The 14658-nt window shown below is 47.7% G+C and overlaps 7 protein-coding genes across 7 annotated transcripts; 5 read left to right on the top strand and 2 right to left on the bottom strand.

The window, feature by feature from the left end:
- Positions 1–594: 594 nt before the first annotated feature.
- Positions 595–1642, top strand: F5891DRAFT_984160 (uncharacterized protein; the record flags this gene model as incomplete). The annotated part of the gene is made up of 4 exons (XM_041377406.1): positions 595–716; positions 803–861; positions 1217–1340; positions 1573–1642. 4 exons carry the CDS (start codon positions 595–597, stop codon positions 1640–1642), a joined length of 375 nt encoding a protein of 124 aa, XP_041221119.1.
- Positions 1643–1857: 215 nt separating this feature from the next.
- F5891DRAFT_1281081 (uncharacterized protein) lies at positions 1858–3659 on the top strand. The gene is made up of 8 exons (XM_041370449.1): positions 1858–1908; positions 1973–2358; positions 2412–2504; positions 2557–2778; positions 2835–2923; positions 2973–3195; positions 3262–3348; positions 3399–3659. Exons 2-8 carry the CDS (start codon positions 2094–2096, stop codon positions 3581–3583), a joined length of 1164 nt encoding a protein of 387 aa, XP_041221118.1. The 5' UTR covers positions 1858–1908; positions 1973–2093; the 3' UTR covers positions 3584–3659.
- A 1-nt stretch (position 3660) lies between these two features.
- On the top strand, positions 3661–5283 carry F5891DRAFT_1057977 (uncharacterized protein; the record flags this gene model as incomplete). Its single annotated transcript, XM_041362767.1, has 7 exons — positions 3661–4155; positions 4206–4259; positions 4314–4417; positions 4467–4644; positions 4702–4824; positions 4887–4946; positions 4996–5283. Coding segments are annotated over exons 1-7 (736 nt in total), but the record flags the coding sequence as incomplete, so codon positions are not given.
- Positions 5261–5995, top strand: F5891DRAFT_959905 (snare-like protein; the record flags this gene model as incomplete). Its single annotated transcript, XM_041375689.1, has 3 exons — positions 5261–5292; positions 5347–5679; positions 5731–5995. The coding sequence occupies 3 exons, from the start codon at positions 5261–5263 to the stop codon at positions 5993–5995; spliced, it is 630 nt and encodes a 209-aa protein (XP_041221116.1).
- F5891DRAFT_662128 (SNF2 family N-terminal domain-containing protein) lies at positions 5719–10266 on the bottom strand. Its single transcript, XM_041372683.1, has 11 exons — positions 10093–10266; positions 8766–10032; positions 8232–8711; positions 8097–8181; positions 7811–8042; positions 7626–7760; positions 7407–7574; positions 6915–7352; positions 6742–6861; positions 6478–6680; positions 5719–6423 (listed from the first exon to the last, which is right to left on the bottom strand). The coding sequence occupies exons 1-11, from the start codon at positions 10135–10137 to the stop codon at positions 6105–6107; spliced, it is 3492 nt and encodes a 1163-aa protein (XP_041221115.1). The 5' UTR covers positions 10138–10266; the 3' UTR covers positions 5719–6104.
- A 1124-nt stretch (positions 10267–11390) lies between these two features.
- F5891DRAFT_1057967 (mitochondrial carrier) lies at positions 11391–12868 on the top strand. Its single transcript, XM_041362766.1, has 5 exons — positions 11391–11685; positions 11734–11761; positions 11813–11984; positions 12055–12477; positions 12532–12868. Exons 1-5 carry the CDS (start codon positions 11476–11478, stop codon positions 12665–12667), a joined length of 969 nt encoding a protein of 322 aa, XP_041221114.1. The 5' UTR covers positions 11391–11475; the 3' UTR covers positions 12668–12868.
- Positions 12869–12875: 7 nt separating this feature from the next.
- F5891DRAFT_1057966 (uncharacterized protein) lies at positions 12876–14614 on the bottom strand. The gene is made up of 4 exons (XM_041362765.1): positions 14346–14614; positions 14092–14297; positions 13950–14032; positions 12876–13890 (listed from the first exon to the last, which is right to left on the bottom strand). Exons 1-4 carry the CDS (start codon positions 14597–14599, stop codon positions 13216–13218), a joined length of 1218 nt encoding a protein of 405 aa, XP_041221113.1. The 5' UTR covers positions 14600–14614; the 3' UTR covers positions 12876–13215.
- Between the last annotated feature and the right edge of the window lie 44 nt (positions 14615–14658).

The following is a 14658-nucleotide window of genomic DNA, read 5'->3' as shown; positions in this document are numbered from 1 at the left end:
CCCTGTCTTTTGCCTAAAAGATATCGACTGCTTTGGCTGCACCACGACCAACTGCGTGAGTAGTTCGCGTCCTAGATTTCACCACCTGACTCACCGGCGTGATAGTATATATATATTTTCCACCGGTTAGTGTGTACGTAGTGAGTATATGGTCGATGGCGAGACGTGGAAGCCTCGATCGGGTGCTCGACCATTGGGTCTAGGATATAAGGACTTTGGTGGTGGCGGAGGCGATGTTTGTGTGATCAGGCAGCGAGACGTTATCTGCTGTCTTTGGAGAGGAGCTGGAGGTCGAGAAGCCCTGTGGTATCAGAGCCGTTGCAGGCTTATACAACTAGCTAACAACGAACCAGCATCTATCATCCATCCTCTAGTCCAATTTGAATAACCTTATCCTTCTGGGGCTAGTTACCGACTCAACCTTCCAATTAACGATTTGGGCCCGAGCCGCAGTTTATCCCTTCCATAGCTCGCACAGACACGCTGTAGATATCAACTGTTCGAAAGGGAATTTCAGGTGGTTATAAAGCAAGTTGGCGTCTTCCCAATATCCCCTTCAGATTCATTTGATCCCCTTTTATACATCCTCAAATAATGCCCATCTCCTTTGTCCTCGCTGTTGCTGCTGCTTTGATGGCAGTGTCAACATTTGCTATGTCTTCTGTTGCTGATACATCCATATTTGCGTCAGGCCAATACTCAGAAATGGCCTGCTAGTACGCTCTGCCTAAAACAGAAGGACTGCCACGGCTGCGTCGGCCGCGTGAGCAGTTTGTGTCTTGAATTTAAACACACTTTGCAGTCATCCTTACACTGGTCGATTACTGGAACTTTACAGTCTGCAGATGGACCGGTTAACCGGTCAGCGCTTCAGCGATCAGCGTCTCTAGGTTAGGTTATTTCTTCCTGTCTTCACACCCAACGGCGTTCAAAAACTGCCTCTCCCCACCTACTAACTGCTTCCCCAAGGTCCAGGGCCCTGGAGACAATCACAACCTTAGTTGGATGATGGGATTCCGTGGTTTTTAGTTGCATCACGACAAGGGTGGGCCCTGACATAGAACGTCCATCATGTTACCAATGCTACGCAAGCACCAACAATGATGTTCAAGGTGGACGAGTCCTACAAAGCTGAGATACGGCGGGACGAGCCAAATTTCCAAACCAGAAGTTCTCGAGTTGTGGCCATGATTTTACACCATTGTCTTGAGTGCAGCATCATCGACGTTCGAAGCGCAAATCCAATCAAGGTCTAAGTATGTTAAGCGACTAAGTAATAGCAATGGGGCAATCCCATCAAAGCCAAGTGCGAAGGCTAAGTGTGAAGATAGGATTACGAAGTATGTATTCCCAGACAATGCTGTCGAGTGGGAAATTGAAGTGGAAATGGATGTTTTCAAGAGCAGAAGAGAAGTACTTCAAGAAGGAGCTTGTGTCTGTAGCATCCAGTCGCTGCATCGTCATAAAAACATTCAAGTTCCCGAATGTATGCTTCAAGGGAAGCTAACAAAGCAACTTCGGCAAAAGAGGGGTGGCTTGAAAGACGACTGTGCATCTGCAACGTGGTGATAGTCGACTCCAGGAGGGTGCACAAGAATGGAATAAAGCGCTCTTGGACATCATGCCAGGACAAATCAAGTAGGTTCGGCAACAGCGGTGATGGCGCAGAATTAAGAGCTCGCACGACCCGATCGTCTATGGTGTCTAGCTTTGCTGTGAAGATGTAAACGAGGCATGAATCCAATCCATCCAAGTCTTGCCAAAGAATGTCGAGCGCAGGCTCCTTGAATGTCTTATAGGTCCTTGCCAGATATGCAAGCATAGCGCGAGAGCTCCGAGTCAATCCAAAGTCTTCCTGACAGATAGCGAAAATGTGAAATAAAATTTCTGGGGGAGGGTCTCGACTACGTAAGCATTTAGGTGTATTTGCCTTTGATTGTTCTGATCAATATTAATCTTATCTACTAAATAGTTGATCGCATCTGCATCAATACTGGTCTGACTACTTTGCTACCACATCATCTTGCAAGCAGTTTGCCTCATTGGCTTCGCTGAGCCTTATTACGAAGAGTCTGGAAGCATACTTAATCTCGATGAGTGAGACATTCGAGGACGACTTTGAGATCATTGACGATATCGACGATCCCGAGATTATCGCGTTGACTGAGTTGGGAACGACACTCATCCAGGCTATTCTGGAGAAGGAACCTATTTCGAACGTGCAAGACTTAATAGACGCAGGAGCACCATTGTGGTATCAAGACGATGATGGTACTTCAGCTCTGCATGCTGCTGCCTACGTCGAAAACGAGCAGCTTGTGAAGTTACTCATCGAGGAAGGCGCCGTCTGGAACGCAGGTGCGACAGATGCCACTCGAGTAATGCCTTCGTGGACTAAGTAGAGGGTGTAGTCGACAACTTGCAGAATACTGCTGGTGATATTGCATTGTCGCTCAACAATGTAGCATGTTACAACCTAATCCGCGACGCAGGCATCCGATCAGGTACTAAGTATCTTGATCATCATTTTGGACGAGTGCTCATAGATGTCTCCAGAGTTGCTTTTGACCTTACTTTCCCAGACATCCTTGAATCCTACCCCGTCCGAGTCATCACTCGTGCTTCGGGGCGTGGATAACTCCGCAGTTGCATCAACAGACACCTTTTTGTCATCTAAGTTGCGCTACACTCAAGATTCCCATGGCCAGGATATTTGCTTGCTTGTCCTTGACGACGGTCAAGAAGTGGGCGTTATGATGGGATGGGAACGGGAGATCAGTAAGTGCAGCTCTTTGGGTGATGTATGACGTCAAACGAGGCGATTCCCGAAATAGTGCAGAAAACCGTGGAGAAATTGTGCATTGATCATGAAAAGAAAGATCAAGGGCTGAAGGTCCTTAATGTCGGGTTTGGTCTCGGTATAGTGAGGACCTCGCTGAGTCAAATAGCACATTCTTCTGACGATGACACAGATCGACAATTTGTTCCAAAATCTCAGTACACCCCCCGCATTGCATGTGATTGTAGAGCCTCACCGTGACGTTCTCGCTCATATGAAAGAACAAGGGTGGTACGACAAAAAGGGAGTGAGCATATTGGAGGGCAAGTGGCAAGACTGCATTGCTAGTGAGGCCCTTCAAGGATTTGGAAAATTCGATGTCATCTATACAGACACCTTCTCAGAGAACTATAGCGGTGAGTTACTTCCTACTAGTAAAGGATTAGAAAACGGGATATGAATGTTGATGATTTCTTGTTAAGAACTTCATACATTTTTCAAACATTTGCGAGAACTTCTAGCGAGTCCTGAATCGAGGTTCAGCTTCTTCAATGGCCTAGGCGCAACTAGTGCGTTTGTACTCTAATAATATATTTCTACGAACTCAACATATCTACAGACGCGCTATTTTATGATGTGTATACTCGGTTGTCGGAACTACACCTTGCCGATGCTGGGGCAGATGTTGTTTGGAGTGATGTGGATGTGAGCGCTCAGAATGATGAAGAAAGATGGGGTGAAACACGGAAGTACTTCTCTTTACCAAACTATCGTTTACCCATAGCGAAGCCCAAGCAAATCTAAAACATGTCATCAAGCATCATTTTGATAGTGTAGCAAAAGGTAGTCAATGTAAGCTAATATAATGCTGTTACCAGCCATGGGCTCCCGCCACAGCCTAGTAGTGCCTATCTTTTGCCCTGGCTTGTGATCAGCAAGAATCCCCTTTGTGGAATCCTCGTGATAATTGTTCGACGTTGCTATGCCAGTTTATTCGTGACAAGGCACTGCCCAGCCCGTTGCAAACATGCCACACACGCCGCCTCATATTTACATAGCTCTTCAAAATCCACTCTGACCCTAGAGCTGGACCTGATTCCTTTCTCTCCCTTCCCTCCCTTTTTCACATACAAGCAGGCCTTGTAACAGGATTGACAGGCTCAGTCTCGCTATTCATCTTCCGTCTCATATTGATCGCAAGCTAGTCTTGATTCAAGTTGTTGCACGATCTATCGCATCTACCTGAACGTCGCTCTTACTCATTCGTTCTGACTTCCGTTGAAATGTCATTAAGTCCTCCCAAGTATGATGGCACGATGCAACCTGCTTTGCCCCTTTGGTCCAGCCCCAAGACCAGGAAGAATGAGGTGGTAGTGGTGTGTAGTTTATTCCCTGCTCTCAAACACAGTTAACGTGTCTCTTCCAGGAACTATCGGATACGCAGCCTCCTCCCTTACTTCCCATCGGGTTGCAAAACTATGTGAGTTCTCACATATGTAGAAAACTTTCGTAGGTGCTTATCACTTGCATCTAGGTTTCTCTCCACATGTGGGAGACTCGTGTACGTGCTATCACGCGCATGGCTTCCCAGTTTTCCAAACCAGCGCTGGAAAGATCTTGGATGTCCGTAGCTGTGATGTAAACTCGTCTCTTTTATGGCCCTATTTTCTCTGATCTCCTACCATAGCTTGACATTTATAGCTCCGATCGTGGCTTACTACGACTACCTTCATCAATTTGATGATGAACAAATTGACGAGGATCGTCAAATTCAGATCGTCTGGCAGGCTAGATTCGTAGCCTTCGTGGTCGTAGTTGGTCTTTGGATCGTCATGTTCCTGCCAATTACCATATGGAAATACATGGTGATTTTAATTTGGTTTCTTTTATCAGTTCGGTGTACTGAAACGAGTTCTGGAAAGGGACGTGTGCGAGTAAACAATATGATTGACCGCTGGGCCAAGGACGATCTCCGATCTGCCTCGTCCTATGCGGCTATTCCCACCTGGAAAGTCGTCATGCCCGGCATATTTAAGGACGGGATTGTAAGTCTTCTCAGCTACATTAAAGTTACCCAACGTCAATTTCATGCTCCTGGGTTCTTTAGGTCCTGGCTGTCTCCTTCCCCGCACCACCTAGCAACTTTGAACTTGAGAATTTACCTCCGGTAAGCATGCATGTTAATTGTTCATTATATATTTCTGACGATGTGCTAGTATGTCGCGCGTCCCGCTGATCAGGCTGCGCCGTCCTACAAGGCTTCCAAACGGTTCTCGGGTCTCCAAGGGTATGGTAAATTTGGCGAGATTCCGCTTTACAATGATGCAAAGGAGATAGTAGTGTAGATGGCCGCACCAGATACCGTAGATAGACCTAAACAATAGAATGCAGGTCATTCTCGATGAGTTGGACCGTGGGAAATGTGATATTTCTATTCCTGGAGTTGTCCGGAAGAGCGAGCAATGTACAGTAGTTCGCACAATGACGATCTATAGCTTATACATCTACGATAGGTGAGCAAATTGGCTGGTTGGTCAGTAGATGATGATGCTCAACCGTTGAGCCAGACATTGTGCATGTGTTTACTATCAGGACTGGCACCGAACCAAGCAGCCAAAGCGAGCTGGAGAAGGAGGAGGCATCTTGAATGCTGTCTCCCAAGCTGTCTCTCCGCTTACAACAGACAGTGCCGCTCCTACCCCATCAGGATTTAGCAGTCCCCGAAATACATTATCTTCGACATCAGGATTGGTTGTCGCCGTGGGCGAGGATCCTGTAACATCTCTACCAAATCCAACTGAGCATGCAAGGTCGAATACCCTTCCTTTTGATGAAGAGGCAAAGTTAGTATATGGTGTCGTCCTGTCGCTCAGGAACATGGTCAAAAAGATTTCGGGAAGGTGTGCATCACCTGCTTATTCCATCTAATCCTCACCTGACAGCATATAAAGAGATGAACAGTTTACCAGCTATCGCACATCGTCATACAGGCTTCACTTGTACGAAACCGTATCTGGCTACAAGTTCATCATGTTGAGTGATGCGGCTACCGATGGTCTTCGCTTCATACTGCGTCAAATCTATAATGGCCCTTTTCTCGAATACGTTGTCCGCAACCCTCTCGTCCCCATGGACTCTCGTTCTCAGGGCGTTGACAACGATTATTTCCGTGCTAGTCTCGACCGTCTCGTTCGTGGATTATCAGTTTTCAATTGACTACTCGAAAACTCTACCAATATCTACATACCACACCATAATCAAGATGGTAACCGATAAGCAAAAAAGCACTAACAAATGCAAACGCAACGGAGCATATTGATAATCATTAAGAGGACGGTGCGGGTATTTGTCCAGGTCCGATGGAAGCACCATCTTGTCTTTCCAATTGCCTCCTTAACTGGCCCATGAGTGATTTCTTAACCTCCTTTTCCTGTTTGCTGACCCCCTTGTCGCCATCGCCTTCCTCACTTTCTCCTGCCACCGCTTCGTCGAGAGCCAGTTTAGTCTCCCCAAGTCTGAGCATATCTTCTTCAATCGTCCCGCGACTGATGAGCTTCACAACATCTACATCTCGCTTTTGGCCAATGCGATAAGCGCGGTCTTGTGCCTGCCGATCATTGTGGGGATTAAAGTCCTGGTCGAACCTTTGGGAGGATGAGCAACTCGTCGCGTATACATCGATGATGTAGATCACTTACATGACAACGACACTTGCAGCTGTCAAGTTAATACCCATACCACCCGCCTTCGTTGACAGGAGGAATACAGGTATCGACGCATCTTCGGTGAACTCATCCACAAGCGTTTGCCGCACATCTACGGCAGTGGAGCCAGTCAGAATTAGATATTTAATGTCCTTCAGCTTCAAAATCGCTTGAAGAATGTCTAGTATCTGTGTGAACTATACGGGGCTTATCAGCATGGTACCTCTTAAATCGATTGTTGAAGCAGTAGGGACAAACCTGAGAGAATATTAGAATCTTTCGTTCTGCCTTCCTATAGTCCTCGAGCAACCGCAACAGAACCGATATCTTTCCAGCGTTAAGATAGCAGTTTTGATCCTGGAGAAATTTTCGGGTCGACTGCGCAGCGTGAGTACGGCGCATCCGCATCAGCAAAGCACATCAACCCTAACCTTATAGCCCTGGCAGAAAAACTGAAGCTCTGCGTCGGTCATGACTTCCATATCCTCTTTGATATACTCGAAGACTGCGCCCCGCTTCTTGAATTCTGGCTCCTTGAGCAGTTGTTTCGCTATTGAAGTCAACGCCTGATCATCAAACAACTTGCGGAATAACATAGGATGTGAGGCTGCCTTGCGTAAATCCATGAGCACGTTGGAGCTGTTTTCCAGGTATTTGTCCTTGGCACGATGATTGGCTTTCGCCTTCTTTTTGACAGCTTTGCCATTCGTGACTGGCGTCGTTGTACCTGATGCATCGGGGGTGGGACCTTCTGCATCCAATATCGTTTTTCGCGACCGTTGCAGAGCGTCGTGGTATATCGATCGCTGTATATCGGTCATATCGCACCATTCTATCCGCTCGGTCTTTAGCGGAAGGTCCTTTAGAACCTGTAATAAAAAGAAGGTTACACATCAAGCATGATGATAGCGTCATAAACTTACCTGATCCTTGCGCCGTCGAAGGACAAACGGCGTCATCATCTTCTTAGCTCTTGAAATACGCTCCTGAGAAAGTAATGTAACCTTGGCATCGCCCTTCGTTTTGAAGATCGCTCGCAAGATCTCTAGCTTTTCCGAGAGCATACCCGGAAGGATGAAGTTCATCAATGACTAGACAGTTGATGTGAAGTTGAACTGAGCAGGTCGAAAGATTAGGCTCACCACTAACTCTTGGAGGTTGTTCTGCAAAGGAGTGCCCGTTAAAAGGAGTCGCCATTTTGCTTCAAATTTGAGTAATGCCTGATAACGTTGGGACTGGAAATTCTTCAAGACGTGTCCCTCGTCGAAAACGATAGTCTGGTCACATGTAAAAACTCGGATGATATAGAGCGAATATTTTGACTTACGTCCCACTCCATTTTCCTGAAAAACTTGCGGTCCTTGTCGTCACCTTGTGCAAGGTTGTAAGTGGTAATAAGCACCTCCCACCCCGTCCCATTCTTGCTTGATCCCCGCCGTGTGTCTATCAGCATCTGTCGCAAGTTTGCTCGCTCCTCTTTGCCGGCATAGAAAGTTTGCACTGATATCGAAGGTGCGAACCGAGCGAACTCTCGACACCAGTTTTCCAGCGTTGATGATCTGCAAGAAAACGGTATTAAAGCTAGTACACCATCAAGGGACGGTTAAGCATACGGCACAATGACGAGATGTGGGCCAAAATTTCCACGTTCCTTGAGCAGAGCGAAGAAACTGATGACTTGTATGGTCTTTCCGAGACCTGGGTACTCTCGTGAGCGTCCTTGCTGTTCAAACTGAGGGAGCACAAACCCATTTCATCGGCCAGAATACAGCTATGTTTTTTCCGATAGAGCAAAAATAGCCAATTGATCCCAAGAAGTTGATAGTCCTTAAGCGTTATGCCCTCCGCAATCATTGAGGGTTGAGATGAGATAAAGCCCTTGGATGCAGCATCATTTGATATCTTCAATGCACGTAGACTCAACGAGCCTTCCTCGATTTGGTCCAGGACTAGTGACGCTTCCTTCCCTTTGCCTTTGCTTAACGAATCTTCCGTAGTCCAAGTCGCAATAGCGGCGCGCAAAGTCGAACCAATTCTCTCGCACTCTTCGAGGATGCCATCAACAGTGTCATAGCCTTGAAGGATCTCCTGGCAGTCTTCGAACATGCGGGGGCTGATTCCAGATGGTCCTGCCTTTTTCTTGCCTTGGTTAAGTTTGGTGTTGAGGTCCGCTATTGAAGAGTAAGGCCGAAGCTCGATGATCTTCTGTGCTTGTTCTGGGGTGCAACCTTTTGTGGTCTTAGCAGCTGCACTTGATAGAGATAGCAGTGGAAAAGATTTACCAGTTAACTCCTGAATAGCGTCTGCATTGGCCTGGTTGAAATACTCAAACGCTGCCCTCTCCCGAGAAATTTCTCCATTCTGCCGGGTTCGTGGAAGTTCCTCCTCGCTTTCACTGGCCTCGGCCTCGTCGTCGGAGAGGATCAACTTCTTTGGTCGCTTGCGGCGTGGGGCCATGATGGCAGGTGTGGATGGGGATGCAGGCGACATAGCTCTGGATATAGGGATGTTGTGAATCGCAGGGGATCGTGTGGTATCTAATGTAGCTCTGTTAGCATAGATGGATGATTTCTTGGCCTTCTCCCGGAGAGCAGCGCGCTGAGTTTTGGTGGCTTCATCGACCTCTTCCACTCTCCCGGTATTCTCGACAGTAGGTGGTTCTAGCGCTGGCGTAGACGGTGCTTTTATGGCGATGGCAGAATTAGATGGAGTAGATGTGGATTGGGGCTTCCATGACGAATCAGAGAGGAGCAAGGATGCCTTGTTGTCATTCCCATTAGCTTCATTCCAAGCAGCCTTGAGGGTAGCTAGGTCATGACCAGGGTGCGAAAGCTGGAATACAGTGAACACATATGAGTCAGTGTGGTCTGGGCGCTGGCCACGAACGATCCGCTTCGAGGGTCCTTCCAGCGATGGCCTGACGTCCAGCATTGATTCATCTGACGAATGCGATTGCCTTTCTGCATTCACATTCTGTTTTCGCCTTTGCCCTGGATGTTGAATATCTGGAGAGCCAGGGGTTACCATCCCGAGCGGTAGAGAGTCAGAGGGTGTTCCGCGATTTATACGCTTTCTCGGTGGACCTTCATCCCCAAAACTTTCAACTTCCGATAACGGTCTCACATCTCCAGCCCATGGACGCGACTGACGCGTGAATGACGCGTGAGCAGAAGCACCACCGTGGACAAACCCACTTGATGAGGACAGGACGTCAGGCACGGCTGAGGGACCGGACTGACTCCACAGATTGGGGTGATTAGGGCCAGTCGTTGAGGAACTACCCTGAGCGTACTGGAGATGATGTGGTCGGTAAGGCTGATGATGACTTGCATCTTGAGGTAAAGGGCTAGAATTGGGGACGAGGACTATGCCTCGTGACGGAGTCGCTGGAGGATGGTATCGCGCTGGTGCCGTAGCATCTCGGGACTGCGGAGGAGGGACAAAGGAAGGATAAGCGACGTTGCTGGTAGCTGCTGAGGAGTTAGTAGCTTCAGATCCATCTTTGTTGGGCTTCTTCTGGAACCTTAGTCCGCCAACTGCAGTCGTCTTCTGTAGAAACGACGGGCGCTTTGTGAGAAAACGATACAAAAAGCTGAGCTCTCAACTAACTCTACTGCTTGTGACGTCGTCGACAGACATCGACGACGACGACATACTGAGTTATATAAATTTTCGAGAGAGGATGAGAAGAACCCAAAGGACTTTAAAGTTGTTGCCTACAAGTTGGTGGGAGGCAAATCGGATGTACGCCATTTACCCGTAACGTCGGAGAGTCAATGGATGTGGCACAAGAAAACTATATTTCCACTAGATAATAGACATGAAAAGCCAAAGGCTGTACAATAGATAGGTGCACGGTATGTAAGGACACTGAAGCCGTCGCATGGATGGGGGAGTAAAGACTTGCACGGTCACGGAACACATGCTGCGTCGGTAGAAGGTGCATGCACATAGAGCAAACGTGTCCACCGTCGATCCTGTCAAAAGGACCGGAGTAATATGTGGTGATACCGTGGGCACGCCGGCTTTTCGACAGACGCAGCGGGGAGGTAAATAGTAACTCGTCTCTGGTATTCGGAAACTAGAAGTCGACGATGGAAAACAAATTTGAAAGATTTATTATCAGATATGAACTACACATGAAGATGTAAGAGCCTGCACATAGAGGTGACGACGCACATAGAGAAGAGTTTAGCACAGTGATGTGTGGCACAAATACTCAGAATCGATCAACGGATCATGAGTAGATCAAGATCGCACAGTTCCATGTCCCGAACACCAAGTGCCAATTAAACTTTGAACTTGATCATATCAAGTTCCTTGCGAAGGAATATCTGCCTCAAACTGTAAGTTTGATTGAAAGAAACAAAGGATCTACTCACTTCAACCGAGGGATGATAACGCGTATCAGTATTGAATGACCAACATCCAAATGATCATTTATCAAGAGATGGGATCTAGCGAGACCCAGCGAGACTCCGTATGCAGATGGAGGAGGGATACAGCCCAGCAGTCACACTCATGAAAAGCCCAAACAGTTTGTGATCCCATATAAAAAAGCCCACGAGAGAGTGCTGCTATAGCACTAAAAATAGGCCCATTTGGAATTTACAACAATGGCAGCAAAACCTGGGAACTTCCGGGAGAAAAATCAGACAACATAGAAAACGGGTTGAACCTAGGAACTCGCTGAAGTGTCTGAAAAATTCGAAAGATCACCAACAAGTTAACACGAGCCACTCAAATACGTCTCAGAGAAGAAGAAAAAACATAAAATTAAGAGGGGCAAGTGAACTGTGGATGCCTTTATTGAAGGTAGAGGGACCGCAAGAGATGGTGGTGGTTCGAGTTCAAGATGGTTATCACCCAAATTACCACTTTGGCTGTGTCAAGGCACTTGCCGAACTCCCAGGACTGCGCACGCCCCAGCACCGGCGCCCAAGTGTTTCTCTCCTTATTTTTTGCTTTATTTCCCTCCTTACTGCACCTATCATGCTTGAATTTTTCGATATGATGACGTTGTTAGGATCAGTGGCCCTGTCACTGGCCATCTTGGTCCCATTAGCTGGCGCATTGGTGCGCTTTAGAGCACACTACAATCCAAAGGGTCTGCAACTTGATGCAGAGGGCGGTGTGCAGCCCCATACTGGCCCAGTCATCTCATCCTTCTTTTCAATGCTGAAAAGGGTACATAGAATCGAGGTGGGCATTCCCGCATATCCAGATAACCGGCGCTCTAACATCTTGTAGGGTTGGCCAGGACTATACAAGGGATTAAGTATGAGCCTAACATAATATTATCATGCCACATCTGACGCATGTCGCCTAGTGCCCTCGTTGTTGTCAACTCTCGTCATCACCTTCTTCTTGATGATGTTTTTGAGCGACAGTAATCTTCGCCATGGAACATACAGTGCCCCTGATGCAGGCGTTGTCGGCATACTCGTCTATAGCATTTTCGCCATGCTTGTTTCTCTTCCTCAGGTAATCATCACAAACCGGTTAGTTCGTTCTATTCGGCTCGTTTGACACCAACATTCTGAACTAATTTACAATGACCCGGCTTCTTAGTGCAATTACAACGCCACACAAGTTACCGTACTTCAATCCAATTTATTCACTCCGTGTTCTATTGACGCCCACGGAACGTCGGAGACCCTGGATTCTCTATCTCACTCCCGGTCTCCTTGCTGCTCAAGTCACCCACATCGCCTACATTGTTCTTGGTCTGCGATCAATGCGGCAGCTTCTTCTCCCAGAACTCGCGAACCCAGGCATACCTCGCATAGAAGAAATTTCCCCTGTCAAACTCGCCATATTCCTCGTCATCATGCTTCTGAGCACAATCATCCTCACCCCATTGGAAGTTATTTCCATCAGACTTTCTATCCAACGGAACCACGCAGCCCCTGAATTCAACTCCATCTCACAAGAGGAGGAAGGCGATGCCGATGAAGCAACGGAGTACGCTGGCGTGGAAGAGGATGTCATCGGGTATGTAATGTTACCCTCGTTTTTGTTCCCTGATATAACAATTCACAATTCTAGCCTGAGAACCGAGAGGGAGCCATATGTCAGCTTGATTGATTGTGGGAAGAGGATTATCGAAGAGGAAGGCTGGGGCGCGTTGTATCGAGCATGGTGGTTGACGACATTGGGCAGTCTGGGCGGTGCATTGTCATAAACATTGGTCCATGCCGAACTCCTCCCTTCTACTCCATGGACCACATCTTCATTCGCAAATGCGCCTTTCAAACCGGAAACATACTATGCATATTGTATTACCGTTGTACTCGGTCATCTCCTGTTAATTTCATCTGTCGGCTGCCCGCATTATACTTGAATCATGTATTCGATGGGTGCGGCATGTTCCGATTGATCTCACGTCACATACAACACCGTTGACTGACAGCGAACGAGGAAGAGCTGTCGATTGGGACGCAACCTAGGAGTGTACAGGTCACTAGATGCACTAAGCTTGAGGCAGATGTAGATGTAAATAAGGGCTGTCAACGTTTCAACATCCATCTCGTGCACACCTCGAGTTTGCTAGTAACCTATTTGCACACAGCTGGAATGATACTGTTTCACGAATTATGTACTATAGGCCAGAGACTACCTTCACTAACACGGCGTACAACAAGCTATTACTATAATTGGTATTACCCTAGAGCAGGAACAACGATTGTCCTACTGCCAGCCCCCATTATGCTGGCCCATCTCCCTGCTTGATTATTCTCCAGACGAGCCATCCTTATGTGATGAAGCCGCAGTGTCGGACGTAACTACAGACGAAGGCTGCCCCCCTGTCGTCGAACTAGCGTTCCCTTGCCCAGAAGTTGTACCCCTCGACATCATAGTATTCAATAAATATGCCAGCCCGCTCACTTGCGGCGACTGTAGTAGTGACACATTTATCTCTAGACTCAAAATTGTTCCATTGGAAGTAGACCCTCGTAGCACAGCTGGCGGCTGCGGCTGATCTGCGGGCGGGAGAGAAGTAGCAGGAATCGGCACTATTCCGAGAGCGTGTAGGGCAGGCAACGAACTGACGGGAAGTTGTACCGGAATTGCAGTAGAAGCCGATGTTGCAGTGGGAGCGGCCGAAGGAGCTGATGTGGGCGTCGAGTAAAAACTCGAATTTGTAGTCCCTTGAGAGGTATTGGTATATGGTTGCGTGAATGCGTATGGGTACGTGCGATAGTACTGGGTTTGCGAGGCTTGAGGATAATAGGTGGAACGAAAGGAACTGACAGTAACATTGGCTGCTATGCGTTTTTCACGCTGTGACGCGTCTAGTTCGTTCCGTGCATTGCGTAACTCTGTGCTGACAGATGATGTCTCTGCCCGTTCGTACTCCACCACAGCTTGAGCTAGCACGTATCCTTGATCATCTGGAGAAGGGCGCTAAGGATTACATAGTCAAGAGTCAGGGAATGAAAGCCCGCTAGACAGAAAGAACAAACCATGCCGGACTTCATTTTGGCGCGTCGAAATCGCGACTCAAGTTTCCTCAGTCGACGGTGACATTCCAGGGCAAATTCAGTATCTATGACAAGCAAAATAAGAAACTCTACCACTATGAAGTAAGTGACAGTGTTTTCCTACCTTCAATTTCATCCCGGATCGTATCGCGGGCCTTCCCCTTTCCTTTCGCACGTCTCCTTTCTGTAACGATCCTCAGATCTTCTTCAGGTTGTTGGAAGACGTGATAGGGAAGAAGCCGATGGACAACGTCTACTGCGTCAACAAAAGGAGAATCCACGTCGGGATTTAGCACTACTGCATGATCAGCAGCGAGGCACGACGCAAAACTGTCCGGAGCATGAGTAAGGCCCATTTTATGAATCTCCGAGACATACCCTTCCGCTGTTTCCTTGATTATGCACATGTCCTCGGCCGTTCGACTGTTCAGATAGCTCAGCAGACCAGATGCCGCATTGCTGGTAGATCCGTTTACAATGGGAATGTGTAGAGATGATAGACCTGCGACGAGGTCCTGCGATAGAGAGGAAGAAAAACTTTGAGGTGACGTATCATTTGGTGACGAAGTAGCTACGTTAGACGAGTTTTCGACTGGTTTCAGAGAGGAGCTAGAGCTCGGCGCATTCAACATTTTCTTGACTTTGTCGTGTTTGTGATGCTTTGCCTTGTGACAATCCCCGTGACCGCGCG

This window comes from Suillus fuscotomentosus (assembly GCF_016647785.1).
Source record: "Suillus fuscotomentosus strain FC203 chromosome Unknown F5891scaffold_65, whole genome shotgun sequence".
Lineage (NCBI taxonomy): Eukaryota > Fungi > Basidiomycota > Agaricomycetes > Boletales > Suillaceae > Suillus > Suillus fuscotomentosus.
The sequence above is the reverse complement of the archived record's forward strand: the minus strand, read 5'-3'. Positions and strand labels throughout refer to the sequence as shown.

What these genes read in the sequence shown, in the direction of transcription:
- F5891DRAFT_1057967 (XM_041362766.1), top strand. Translation starts at nt 11,476, where the DNA reads ATGCTTGAATTTTTCGATATGATGACGTTGTTAGGATCAGTGGCCCTG. An exon ending in AAAGGGTACATAGAATCGAG is followed by an intron (nt 11,686 to 11,733) that starts GTGGGCATTCCC and finishes AACATCTTGTAG; the next exon opens with GGTTGGCCAGGACTATACAA. An exon ending in GTGGAAGAGGATGTCATCGG is followed by an intron (nt 12,478 to 12,531) that starts GTATGTAATGTT and finishes TCACAATTCTAG; the next exon opens with CCTGAGAACCGAGAGGGAGC.
- F5891DRAFT_662128 (XM_041372683.1), bottom strand. Translation starts at nt 10,137, where the DNA reads ATGTCGTCGTCGTCGATGTCTGTCGACGACGTCACAAGCAGTAGA. An exon ending in CCACATCTCGTCATTGTGCC is followed by an intron (nt 8,043 to 8,096) that starts GTATGCTTAACC and finishes GTTTTCTTGCAG; the next exon opens with ATCATCAACGCTGGAAAACT. An exon ending in TCAGGAAAATGGAGTGGGAC is followed by an intron (nt 7,761 to 7,810) that starts GTAAGTCAAAAT and finishes ACATGTGACCAG; the next exon opens with ACTATCGTTTTCGACGAGGG.
- F5891DRAFT_1281081 (XM_041370449.1), top strand. Translation starts at nt 2,094, where the DNA reads ATGAGTGAGACATTCGAGGACGACTTTGAGATCATTGACGATATCGAC. An exon ending in GGGATGGGAACGGGAGATCA is followed by an intron (nt 2,779 to 2,834) that starts GTAAGTGCAGCT and finishes TTCCCGAAATAG; the next exon opens with TGCAGAAAACCGTGGAGAAA. An exon ending in CAATGGCCTAGGCGCAACTA is followed by an intron (nt 3,349 to 3,398) that starts GTGCGTTTGTAC and finishes ACATATCTACAG; the next exon opens with ACGCGCTATTTTATGATGTG.
- F5891DRAFT_1057966 (XM_041362765.1), bottom strand. Translation starts at nt 14,599, where the DNA reads ATGTTGAATGCGCCGAGCTCTAGCTCCTCTCTGAAACCAGTCGAAAAC. An exon ending in ATCAAGGAAACAGCGGAAGG is followed by an intron (nt 14,298 to 14,345) that starts GTATGTCTCGGA and finishes TGCTCCGGACAG; the next exon opens with TTTTGCGTCGTGCCTCGCTG. An exon ending in CCAAAATGAAGTCCGGCATG is followed by an intron (nt 13,891 to 13,949) that starts GTTTGTTCTTTC and finishes TGTAATCCTTAG; the next exon opens with CGCCCTTCTCCAGATGATCA.